General features: G+C 47.4%; 1 protein-coding gene across 1 annotated transcript; it reads left to right on the top strand.

Moving 5' to 3' along the window:
- The first annotated feature begins 8,381 nt into the window (after nucleotides 1-8,381).
- On the top strand, nucleotides 8,382-12,215 carry LOC147092096 (putative G protein-coupled receptor 139). The gene is made up of 2 exons (XM_085975622.1): nucleotides 8,382-8,521; nucleotides 11,267-12,215. Exons 1-2 carry the CDS (start codon nucleotides 8,413-8,415, stop codon nucleotides 12,166-12,168), a joined length of 1,011 nt encoding a protein of 336 aa, XP_085831748.1. The 5' UTR covers nucleotides 8,382-8,412; the 3' UTR covers nucleotides 12,169-12,215.
- The last annotated feature ends 1,627 nt before the right edge of the window (nucleotides 12,216-13,842 follow it).

Below are 13,842 nucleotides of genomic sequence, written 5' to 3'. Positions count from 1 at the left end.
TTATTATTTTTCACCTTTATCTACCTCCCTCTGCTGGTGTCTCTCTGTATCACAGTGCTCAGTCTCAGCTTGATCGATCTCCCTCTGCTGCTGTATCTCTGTATCACTCACTGCACTCAGTCTCACCTTTATCTATCTCCCTCTGTTGGTGTCTGACTGTAACACAGTACTTAGTCTCACCTTTATCTATTTCCCTCTGCTGGTGTCTCTCTGTGTCACTGTACACAGTCTCACCTTTATCTATCTCCCTCTGCTGGTGTTTCTGTATCACAGTGCTCAGTCTCACCTTTATCTCTCTCCCTCTGTTGGTGTCTGACTGTAACACAGTACTTAGTCTCACCTTTATCTATCTCCCTCTGTTGGTGTCTCTCTGTATCACAGTGCTCAGTCTCACCTTTATCCCTCTCCCTCTGCTGGTGTCTCTTTGTTTCACAGTGCTCCTTTTAGTTTTGTTGAGCGGAAAGAACCTTTCCCTCTGTCTCAACCCATTTGTATCCACCCCGCCTGTCACTCTCTGTGTCTCCACTCATCTCTCTCCCCCGTCTGCCTCCCCCCACCCCCACCGTCCATATCTTCCTCTCTCTCTCTCTAGCTCTCTCATTCCGTCTGTCTCCCAGACTATCGCACCAACATCTGTCTCTCTCACTCTCTCTCCGCATTTGTCTCCCCACCTGTTTCCCCGTCTGTGTATCATCCACTGTCACCGCTTTCAATTTTTATCCCCGACTGTTTCCCGTGTCTGTCTCTTTCTCTGTCTCCTGTTTTTGTCTCTCTCTCTCGCTCTCTGTCTTGCCCATCTCTCTCCCCCATCTTTCCCACCATCTCTCTCCCCATCCGTCACTGAGCTGTCTGTCTCCCTGTCAGTCTGTCTCTCTTTTTCTCACCCCATCTGTCTCTCTCTCTGTGTCTCCTCATCTGTCTCCCCTTCTGACTCACATTGTTTGTCTTTTTATGTGTCTCCAGCATTTTCCTCTTTCTCTCTCGCTGTCTTCCCGGTCTTTCTCCCCCTCTTTCTCCCCATCTGACTCACTCTCTGTCTGCCCCATTTGTGTACCCCAATCTATCTCCATCAATCTCTCTCCCCCCGTCCTTAAACCACCCCGGGTCTGTCTCTCGCTGTCTCTGTCTCTCTCCCGAGAAGATGGCTCCAGGGCTGGCAGCCCCTTTCTGAGCTGCTCTTCTCTACAACTGTATCCCTGGTCATCCATTGCCATCCTTTGCCTTTTCTTCCCCCAAACTCCCTTCTTCAATTATTTAAGATACCCTGCCTCTGATAGAGAAGACATTCAGCCCAAACTACAAGTTTAAATCCCCCCCTGCAGAGCCCACTGCCCATCCCCCGGCGTCTTTTGTTCTCACTGAGCTCTTTCAACTGGTGGAACTCTGCTGAACCTTGACCTCTATCACTGGATTCCTCGCGGACAGGACTTCATTGACTACATGGTTTGATCCAGCGGCTGTGTCGCTGCTCTGTTTTTCAGTCACTTCAAGTCTTAAGCTGCAGAATTCCTCTGTCAAATTGGTTTCTGATCTCCTGGACTTCTCTGGACATCTAGACTACATTTCTGCTTTGAACTACATTGGATTGCACTACGTTTCTGCACTGGATTATACTTTAAGACTTAACTTCTGTGTCTCTATCACAGCTGCAAAAAGATTTTACCTTTAAAGTTGTGGCTGTGTCTCTGCTGAAATGGTTCTACTGGTATTTCAGCTCTGCTGTCTTGTAGGTGGCAGCTGCTGCTCACTCGCTGTCCGGTCAATCGTTCTACCGGTTTTCAGCTTTGCTGGTCACGGGCTTGTGGTTTTACTTTTCTCCACCACTTTGATCTACGGTGACCTCCAACTTGCAGCAATTTAACCATAATTTTTCTGCATTGCCACCGACTCTCATTCCTACAGCAACAACCTCCATCCTCGAACTCCCTGCCATTCAAATAGCTTCTGGACTTCACCACCTGCTTTGGACAGCGGCTGTCCAGAGATCGGGATTGTTGTAGGGCTGGAGGACTTAATAGAGATCTCGGAGGGTTAGAAAAGCTTACAAATGTAGAGAGATTTGTTTTGCGGGAGGAGGTTACAGAGATAGGGACGGTTTTAGGGCTGGAGGCGGCTACAGTGATAGGGAGGGCTGTAGGGGTTGGCGAAGGTTATAGAAAACGGGAGGGTTGTAGTGGCTGGAGGATGTTACAGAGATAGGGAGTTTTGTTGGCCTGCAGGAGGTTTGAGAGATAGGGGGCTTTAGTGCTGGAGGTGGTTGCAGAGATGTCAGAGGTCTGTAGTGCTGGAGATTGTTACTGAGGCCTCAAAAAGTTGTAGAACTGGAGGAGGTTAGATATTTCCAAAGTTTATAAGGACTGGAGGAGGTTACAGAGATAGTTAGAGGGTTGCCGGGCTGGAGGAGCTTGCAGAGATAGGGTTGGTTGTAGGGCTGGAGGTGGTTACAGAGATAGTGAGTGTTGTAGGATTTTGGGAGGTTACAGAGATAGGGAGGGGTTTAGGAGCTGGAGGAGTTTGCAGAAATCAGGACGATTGTACTGCTGTAGGAGGTTACAGAGTTCTCGGAGGGCTGCAGGATCTGGAGGCTGTTACAGAGATCGGGAGGTTTGTAGGGCTCATGAAGTTTACAAAGGTAGGGAGATTTGTTGCGCTGGAGGAGGTTACAGACATCGGGTGAGTTGTAATGCTGGAGGTCGTTACAGGGATAGGGAGGGTTCTAGGGCAGAAGACTTAACAGAGATCGGGTGTCTTGTAGGGCTGACAAAGATTACTGAGATACGAAGGGTTGTGGGTTGGTGTAGTTTGCAGACTTAGGGAGGGTTTGAAGGAGTGGAGGATATTATAGTGATAGGGAGGATTGTAGAGGTTAGAGGAGGTTACCACGATAGGTAGGATAGCGCTGAGGAGATTACATATATCTCGGACGGCTGTAGGGCTGGAGGATATTACAGAGATCTCGGAGGATTGTAGGGCTGTTGTTGTATTGAGAAATCTCGGAGGGTTGTAGGGACAGGAGGTGTTTAAATAGATGGAGAGCAGTGTACGGCTGTTGTATTGATTTGCTCCAAATGCTTTTTTTCACTGGGATTCGATCCCATTCCTTTAATTAGATGGGACATTATTCCATTCCTTTAATCCTCTGGGATCGAAATCCAATTCCTTTAAAAATCTGGGATCACACACCATTCCTTTAATTCACTGGGATACGACCCCACTCCTTTAATCCACTGGGATCTGATCACATCCCTTTGATTCAGTGGGAGCCCATCCCATTCCTTTAATCCTCTGGGATCTGATCCCATTCCTTTAATTCACTGGGACACGACACCATTCCTTTAATTCCCTGAAATTGGATCCCAATCCTTTAATTCTCTTGAATCTCGTCATTCCTTTAATTCTTTGGGATCCGTTCCCATTCTGTAATTTACTGAGCTCTGATCACTTACCTTCAATTCACTGTAATTTGATCCAATTACTAATATTAGCTTTGATTCGATCCCTTTCCAGTAATTCACTGGGATGCGATCACTTTCCTTTAATTCACTGGGATCCCACCATTCATTTTATTCACTGGGAATCAATCACATTCCTTTAATTCACTGGGATTCGATCCCATTCCTTTAATTCACTGGGATCCAATCCCATTCCTTTAATTCACTTGGATTCGATCACATTCCTTTAATTCACTGGGATCTGATCCCGTTCCGCTAATTCACTGGGATCTGATAACATTCCAATAATTCACTGGGGCCTTATCCTATTCCTTGTAGTCACTGAAATTCAGTCACATTCCTTTAACTCACTTTGATATTATCAGATTCCTTTAAATCACTGAGATCCGATCCCATTTCCTTAATTCACTAGGATCCGATTCCATTCCTTCAACTCACTGGAATCCGATACCATTCCTTTAATTCACTGGAATATAATCCCATTCTGTTAATTCACCGTGATCTGACGCCATTTCTTTAATTCATTGCAATTTCATCCAATTCCTTTAATTCACTGGGGATGCATCCAATATGACTGTCGCCCCACCCAGCCCTTCCCACTCTGCCCCCACCCAACACCTCCCACTCTCCCCAACCCAGCCACCCCCACTCCCACCCCACCCAGCCCTTCCCACTCTCCCCCCACCCAACACCGCCCACTCTCCCCCCACCCAACACCTCCCACTCTCCCCCCACCCAACACCTCCCACTCTCCCCAACCCAGCCACCCCCACTCCCACCCCACCCAGCCCTTCCCACTCTCCCCCCACCCAACACCTCCCACTCTCCCCCCACCCAACACCTCCCACTCTGCCCCCACCCAACACCTCCCACTCTCCCCAACCCAGCCACCCCCACTCCCATCCCACCTATACCTTCCCACTCCCACCCCACCTATACCCTCCCCCTATAACCCCATGCAGCTCCTCCCACTCTCCACCAACCCAGCCCCTCCCACTCTCCCCAACCAGCCACCCCCACTCCCATCCCACCTATACCCTCCCCCTATAACCCCATGCAGCTCCTCCCACTCTCCACCAACCCAGCCCCTCCCACTCCTGCCCGACCAGGCCCTACCACTACCCCACCCAGCTCCTCACACTCTCCCCCCACCCAGCCCCACCCACTCTGCCCCCACCCAGTTGCTCCTACTCTGCCCCAGCCAGCCCCTCCCACTCTCCTCCACCCAGCCACTTCGACTCTTCCTCCACCCAGCCCCTCCCACTCCCCACCCAACTAGCTCCTCCCACTATAACACCACCCAGCATCACCCACTCTCCCTCCACCCAGCTCCTCCCACTCTGCCCCCACTCAGCCCCTCCCACTCCCATCCCACCCAACCCCTCCCATTATAACCCCACGCAGCTCCTCCCACTCTCTCCCCACCCAGCCCCTCCCACTCTACCCCAAACCAACCACTCCCATTCTCCACCAACCCAGCTCCTCCCACTATAACACCACCCAGCACCTCACATTCTCCACCCACCCAGCTCCTCCCACTCCCACCCGACACAGACCCTCCCACTCTCCCCCCACCCAGCCCCTCCCACTCTTCCCACACCCAGCCCCTCCCGCTCTCCAGCCAACCAGCTCCTCCCACTATAACACCACCCAGCACCTCACACTCTCCGCCCACCCAGCTCCTCCCACTCCCACCCGACCCAGCCACTCTCACTATCCCCCCACCCAGCTCCTCCCACTCAAACCCCACCCAGCCCCTCCGACTCTACACCACCCCAGCCCCTCCCACTCCCACCCAACACAGACACTCACACTCTCCCCTCACCAGCCCCTACCACTCTCCCCTCACCCAGCCCCTCCCACTCTCCCCCAACCCAGTCCCTCCCATTCTCCCCCCACCCAGCCCCTTCCACTCTAACCCCACCCACCCCCTCCCACTCCCACCCGACCAACCTCTCCCACTCTAGCCCAACAACCAGCCCACACATGCTCTGACCTTTGTCATTTCAGTTTCCAGGATTTGAGCCTTATATCAGCACGGTCACTACAGCGGATTTAAGGTTTCTCACTCTGATCCTTCACAGGGAATGACGTCACTGGAACTAAAGGTCTAAACAAACCTTCCACATCAACAACCTTACGATTGTCAGCTGGCTAGCGATATTTCCATTGTTCACGCTCCCTTCGCAAAGTAAACCTGTTCCGATATTCTACCTGATCACATTCACTCCGAGATAGATCAGCCAGTTAGTCACAGATAGTGCCACTCCCTTTCCTTCCATTAAGCTGGTTGTGCAGCCTTCGGCCTCAAACTGCCCAGTTTACAAACCGATTGTGATGTCTGATCTCACTGTGATGTGCAGTGTGAGGGTGAGGCAGGCTCTGTGACCTCACGGTTTGACCCGTCCAGTTAAAGGGGCCTCACCTTGATATAACAGTGTTGGGCAAAACCCTTGGGCTTCACTGAGGTTGCAATGACTTGAAGATCTAGAATGCAATCAGAGGTGTCCATGTGGTTACGACCCAGTGAGCAGGGTGTGCGGGCGATGGGCTGTAATGGGATTGTTTGCCTTCTTCCAATGATGTTAAGTAGTTGTCTACATTTATAGAAACAGGAGGAGGCCATTCAGCCACTTGAGCTCGTTCCACCATTCACTTAGATCATGGCTGATCTGTATCTAAACTTCATCCTTATGTCCATAACATTTAATAACCACCCTAACATAAATCTGTCACTATAAGGTTTAAAATTTACAATTGAGCAAGAGCCGCAACAGCTATTTTGAGGGAGAGGCTTGCAAATTTCCACTACCCTTTGTGTGAAGAAGTGCTTCCTGGCACCGCACCTGCATGGCCTAGCTCTAAATTTAAGTTTATGTCTCATTGCTCTGGACTCCCTCACCAGATGAGATAGTTTCTCTATCTAACATAACAACTCCTTTAATTATCTTAAAAACCTCCATTCGATCACACTCTATGCCCTTTATATACCCGAGGGAATAGAAGCCTAGTCCGTGTAAACTTTCCTCATAATTTAACGGTACAAGCCGTTGTATCATTCTGCCAAATCTACGCTGCACCCCCTCCGAGACCAATATACCGTTGCTGAGGTAAGGTGAGGAAAATTGAATGCAATACTCCAGATAGGGGTAACCAGAGACCATACAACTGTAAGGTAGCTGCCAACACTTTGTATTCCAGTCCCGTTGAGGGGAAGGCTAACACTTCATTTGCTTTTTAAATTATTTTTCACACCTGTGTACCTTGCTCATTAGAACATAAGAACATAAAAAATAGCAGCATGAGTAGTCCATTTGACCCTTTGAGCCTGCTCTGCCATTCAATAAGGTCATGGCTGATCTTCAACCTCATCTCCACTTTCCCGCCATATCCCGCTATACATTGATTCCATTAATCTTCAAACATCTATCGATCTCTGTCTTGAATATACTCAATGACTGAACCTCCACAGCACTCTGGGGTAGAGAATTCCAAATATTCGCCACCCTCTGAGTGAAGTAATTTCTCCTCATCTCTGTCCTAAATGGTCGACCCCTTATTTTGGGACTGTGACCCCTGGTTCTAGACTCCCCAGTCTTTGGAAACATCCTCCCTGCATATAGCCTATCAAGACCTAGAAGTATTTTGTATGTTTCAATGAGATCGCTTCTCATTCTTCTAATCTCTAGAGTATATAGGCCTAGTCCACTCAATCTTTCCTCATAAAACAATCCCCCCAGCCCAGGAACCAATGTAGTGAACCTGCGATGCACTCCCTCTAAGGCAAGTATGTCTTTCATTCGGTAAAGAGGCCAATAACTGTGTTAATGGGGGACGATTCTCTTTGTGTTAGGGGCTGGGAAATGGTTCCTTAGACTCCCTGCTGTGGCATCGTGTAACTGTGATCTTGCTGTAGTGTACCTGACTTCTCACTGGGTGATTCTCGTCTGTTCCCAGGTATGAAACATGCTGAAATACCACCTTCCATGGAAGAGGCTCCCACTGAAGCTGAAAGAGGAAAATGCAGAGCAAGATTGAAAGAAATAAGTGGACAAAACCGGAAGATCAATGAGGGTCAGGGGTGGGGTGGGGTGCGGTGGATTGGTGGCTGGGCTGCCATGGGTTGGGGTAAGGGGTGAAATGTGTGGGGCCGCCGAGTGTGGTGTATGGGTGATGAGCAGTGGAGTGGGTGTGCCGTGGGAGGGGTGGACCGGGGAGTGGGGTGCAGTGTCAAAATCCTTACTTACAACAGAGAGCCAATCCTGGGAGGCAATGTCATGCTGTAGGCCTCTATGTGGGATGTTATGCATCCTCTAACTTAAGTAAGATATCCTAAGATATCGAAACATACGCAGTCCCAGTAAGGCACAACTTATACATTAACCACTTATTTGTCTCGAGCAAAAACATTCAATCAGTTAAATGCAGTAATATTCACATCACAATTTCATTCGCATAACTAACATATATTTAGGCACCGCTAGTTTCTAACAGCAGGCTAACAGTGCTGGAAGATTTTGCGGTCAAAATCTCGCTTTGGACCTTGCAGCTCTGTGTGTGTGGGGCTGGGTACTATACTGGTTGTCAGATCAGGCTCACTCAGCAGAGGCCGGGGATGGAGCCTGGGCCTTTCCTGCTCTGTGTGGCTCAGTTATTCACTGGCCACTCAAACTGAGCCCAAATGGAATGAAATCTATGTGTAGCAATGTATAAAATTATTTTCAGAGCAGATTAAAACTCAGGAATATCAGATTGTGTTGCAGTGAAGTGTTGTGGTGACAATGGTTCAATGAGTCTGTTTGTTCAGTGACTGTAATTAATGCCAGTTACAATGAGGCCTAATGATGTCACTCGGGGATTTCACTCTGCTCTAAATAAGGAGCTCCCTTCACTGTGACCTCACACAGTCAGCGCGCTGCCTCCAGCACACAGAGCACCAGCCACTCACAGAAGGGAAGTCATGGATTCCAGATACACTGTGTCATTCCTTGAACAATATCAGATAACAAGAATATTTTACGAGGTACAAAAGATTTACTATCCCCTTCTCGCTGCTGTTGGTGTTCCTAGTAAGTATCAATTTCCAGTTATGAATTATATAAACCATGTTACACTGTAACATTATTCTTACTATTTATGGTGGGTTACTCAGTTATTAATGGTATTCTGTGTTTCAAGTTGTTGCATCTTTGTTACCGCATGGGTTGTTGTTTAAACATACTGCAACATTCGCGCTGCTGTTGGTGAGCGTGGTAAGTCCCTGTGTCCAGCTATTAATTCTGTAAATCATGTTTCACTGTATTAATGTTCTTGTCATTTACTCCCCCCACACCCCCGCTCTGCTGTTATTGTCCCTGGTAAGTCCGTGTATCCAGCTAATCATTCTATGAATCATGCTTAACTGTATTTCACTCCTTGTCATTCTCCATCCTATCCACGCTGCTGTCGGCTATTGATTCTCAAGGTGATACGGTGTGACCAAGATTCAATTGTGCTATATTCAACGCAGGACAATATATTGGACAAGACTCTTTATTTAACGAATTTCGTTCTGCTATCTACACTGAACAGTTGTAACAGATTAGAAGAAAGTTGTCTTGGTTGAGGAGTGTTTTCACCTAATGGTGAAATGTCATGGACCTGAAAGGGTAATTCTGTTCCTCTCTCCACAGATGCTGCCTGACCTGCTGAGTATTTGAAACATTTTCTGTTCTTATTTCAGATATCGAGCATCCACAGTAATTTGCTTTTGTGTTCACCTAATGTTCGGTATGGTTACTCACACAGAGTCACAGGAACAAACTCTGGCAGACCACAATCATATCAGCAAGTGTCTGAAATATCCGTTAATCATTCAGTTCCAATTAGTGTCCCCTTTCCCATCAGCTCCAGTTCTGCATTAGTGGCACTGCGTCTGATGGTTAGAATAGGAATACAATGATAATTTACATTCTCAAAAAACGTTCAGTCAGGTATATATCAATGCGTTTATTTCCAATCTTTGTTTTGAATTTACAACTGGAGCCCATGCCCGTCTGTCACAGTTCAGTGGATCTCTCAGTGAGACCCAGAGAGATTCTCTATTGCCTCCTGCTGTATTGTAGGGTAAACAATCCCAGCTGATTGTAACTGAAGTACTGAAGGTAAGAACTGCCTTTCATTTTTGCTCGACTAATAATCTCTGCACAGGTGAAAACCAACAGATGAAAAAGTACGAGGATAAATCTCTTCCATTTCTGTTCAGATACTTAAAAAAAACAATCGGCAGCATTTGCCTGTGCGATAGGCGGCGTGATTATGCTGCTAGTAGGGGAGATTACATGGTCAATGATAATATTTTTTTAATTCAGAGTCCATTCTTTGATATGTTATTTGGATAATCTTCCTTTCAAGGAGCTACAATTTGTGTATTTCAGCAATATGTAGAAAGCCCAATCTTTAAAACACCCCTAACAGCCCAATTATCTTTATAACTGCAGTGCCTTTTGTATTTATTGTTTTAGTATTTGCATATTACATCCGTACATTTTAAATACAATTGCCTGTAATTATTGCTCGCCAAGGTTGCAGTATCTGTATTTTGCAGTTGCATTCATTTTCAGCCATAAATATAATGTCCCAGAAATTCGGGTCGGGGGCTTCCCGCGGGTGTAAGCTCCCGACCTGCGCTTACCTTGCACGCCAGCCGTTGAGCAGTGGGCCCCCGTGGTATTCAGATCCTGGGCCTGCTCCAACTGCTGGCGCGCAGTGCTTGCGTATCCCAGGGGTGCAGTTAGTTCAATGCATCTCCTGGGATCACGTGGGCCATGGGGAGCCAATGGAATGCTCCATTCATAAATTTGACAGGAAGAGCTGTCAAAAATTAGAAATACTACCGGCCCCAAAACATCACTAAATCTTCAAAGAAATTTTGAAAAAAATCACATTTTTTAAATAAACTATAAATTACACAAATAATTATTTTATACAATAATTTAAATTTTTGAAAAAAATGATTTTATTTTCTAACGGGACATAAAATATGCTTAAATAATTTATAAAGTATTTAAAAATAACAACCCTGTGGAAAACTGTTTTAATTTTAATTAATTCACCACTTACCTTGTAAAAACCAGACCTTATGCCTGCTTTTTAAATGTGTAACTTCTGCAGACTAACCCTCCCTGGAAAACCTGCCAAAAAAGCGAAGTTCGATGTGCACGCGCAGCCTCTCCTGTGCAAGTGTTCGACCTCTTAACCCCTGCATTCAGGGGAACGGAAGTGCTGGTTTCCCGCGCATGCGCAGTGCAGGCAGGAACCCGGCACTTCCATTGGGCTTACGGGTGAGTACCCCATGCGTACTCACCCGTGGAGACCCGAATTTCTGGGCCAATAGGTATTCGAACCAGGACCCGGAATCCAAGCGGGATTTCCCCCTCCCTATCACAGGGGCACAGAAGCGAATTGCACCGCTCCAAATGCTGACTGATCCCGGGACACGAAGGCTTCCTGAGAGGTTCTGGTCCTTTGCATTCCCGGTACCTCGGGCGGTGCTTTTGTCTGCTGGGCTAAAGGCAGATCTATCATTTAAACTCTCGTTGATCAAACATCTGTTACTTTCATGTTGTATTTATCCTGGTTTCATTTATTGATTCAACAAAATATTCCCGATTATTCTTACAATAAACCCTGTATTCAGCTCCACAGGTAATATAATTAGATTATATCATTGAATGTCACTAACGAGTTGCAGATTTCACCCCGAATTCCATCAAAATGCTGCTCTTGCTCCCAGCCTGAAGTATAATGTCCCTGTTTATTTCTCTTCCTCACAGTGAACTTCGTGACGATTGTGATCCTGTCTCGGGGAAAGTGCGGTCTCTCCAAATGTGTCACTCGTTACCTGGTGGCCATGGCAGCGGCGGATCTACTGGTCGTTATCCTCGACCTGATATTGAGGCAGATTCCGATTGTTTATTGGAGAGAGTTTCTTTTCCTGCGGTCCATCCCCGTGTGTAATATCCACGCTGTCCTGCTTTATGCAGCCACAGACTGTTCTGTCTGGTTCACCGTCACTTTCACCTTTGATCGATTTGTGGTCATTTGTCACCAGGAACTGAAAACTAAATATTGCACCGAGAAAACGGCGGCTGTGGTTCTGGGAACAGTGACTGGGCTCAGCAGTTTAAAGAACATATTCTGGTATTTTATGTTCTCAGATCGGTATCTGCTTCTGAACAATCCCTGGTTTTGTGATGTAACAACCGATGTTATGAGGTCACGGGTCTGGGGTTTAATCGAGTTCTTTCATTATATTCTCACCCCGGGGGTCCCATTTGTTGTGATTCTGCTGCTCAATGCTGTCACCGTCAGACACATTTTAGTGTCCAGCAGAGCCCGCAGGAGACTCCGGGGTCCCAGCAGCGGGGAGAGTCCCAGAGACCCAGAGATGGAGAGCCGCAAGAAATCCATCATTTTACTGCTTGTTATCTCGGGTAATTTCATCCTGTTATGGGCTGTGTTTATGGTGGATTATATATGGAACCGGATGTTGTACATCGGGTATGTGCCTGGACTTCTACCTATGTATGTACAGGAAGTGGGATTGATGCTGCAGATGCTGAGTTGCTGCACAAACACTGGGATTTATGCCGTGACCCAGACTAAGTTCAGAGAGCAGTTGAAGAATGTGGGGAAATGTCCCTTTACTCTGATTGTAAAGTTTATTAAAGGATGAGAAGAAGCGAAGGCTTTTCAGCCTGAGAGCAGCCTGGGCCTGATATTTTGAGAGAAACACCAGTGATCTGGGACAATAACACGTTCACTCACACACTGTCTACACTGGGCTCCCTGTGAGGGGCGCGGCCATCCATCAGTTCCCGCTGGAAAGGCGAAAGTGCCCTAGACAAAATGGCCGACCCTAACGCACCGCCTGAAGCAGCGCAACTCCCACCCTCACTAAGATGGTGGCCGCCCTGCCCCAGGCAAAAATGGTGGTGCCTCTCAATGAGCAAAGCAGTTGGACCCGCCCCGCACACCCATCCAGCTCAAAGATGGCGGGAGCTGTGCCATAAACAAAGATGGTGGCGCCGCTCCATGCGCAAGGCAGCAGAACCCACCCCGCCCCACCATTCCGCACCAGGATTGTGGCTCTCTCTCTCACTGGGGGCCTTTCCCCGTGGGCCAGTTGCTGCCATTGAGGTTTCCCCTTTCCCAGAAGCGAGTCTTTGGATGGCGGTGGGAGGCGAGTGTCCGAGGGCATTAGCAGCGGCAGGGCTGGTTACCCGGGGAGGGGGTAGGCGGCGAGGGTGACTAGCCCAGCCCGAGGAGGAGGTGGACCGGCACCAGGACTTTATTAAACATTAGAAAACTTTACAAGTCTTTATAAATCATTATGACCATTAATAAAACATTATAATATTTTGCAAATCAATATGACCATTGATAAAACATTATAGCCATTTTTCAATTCATTCTTGGGATGTGGGTGTCACTGACCAGACCAACACTTATTGCCCAGCCCTAATTGCCCTGAAGAAGGTGGCGGTGAGCCGCCTTATACAACTGAATGGCTTGCTAGGCCATTTAAGAGAGCAGTTAATAGTCAACCACATTGTTGTGGGTGTGGAAACACATTGCATCCAGAATCGGTAAGGACGGCAGATTTCCTTCTCTACAGGACATTCATGAAACAAATGTGTTTTATGACAATCCGGGAGTTTCATGACAATCCGGGAGTTTCATGGTCACCATGACTGACAATATCTTTTTATTCCAGTTTTAATTATTTAATTGAATTTAATTTCTGCAGTTGGTGGGATTTGAATTGAGGATTATTCATCGAGGTATTTGCATTAATAGTCCAGTTACATAGCTACTCTGCTGCTGAACCCTCCAGATATATCGCCATTCCTTCTTCGTCACTGGGTCAAAAACCTAACATTCCTTCTGGAACAGTCTTGTGGGAGCACCATCACCAAACGGACTGCAGTGGTTCAAGATGAGGGCCCACCATTTTCTCATGGGTGGCTTGGGATGGGCAAATCATTTCGGACTTTCCAGCGTCACCCATATCCTGAGAACAAATAAATATAATTAATAAAAAAGGAATGAAATAAATGATTTTGTAATTCATTGATTGTACCAAGGTGAGGCCTGCGATCCGAGCGGGGCATCATTCTCCACTAAACAAATTGTCAATTCTTGCAATTTAATATACTGTATTTGCTGCTCACGATGCGGTCTCCTCTACATTGGGGAGACCAAACGCAGATTGGGTGAACGCTTTGTGGAACACCTCCTTTCAGTCCGTAAGGGTGACCCTGAGCTTCCGGTCGCCTGTCACTTTAATTCACCACTTCACTCCCTCTCTGATCTCTCTGTCCTCGGGCTATTGCATTGCTGCAATGAA

This window comes from Somniosus microcephalus, unplaced genomic scaffold, assembly GCF_052327205.1.
Source record: "Somniosus microcephalus isolate GS21.2 unplaced genomic scaffold, FLI_Smic_1.0 unresolved_chr2, whole genome shotgun sequence".
NCBI lineage: Eukaryota > Metazoa > Chordata > Chondrichthyes > Squaliformes > Somniosidae > Somniosus > Somniosus microcephalus.
This window is presented reverse-complemented; position numbering and strand designations above follow the sequence as displayed.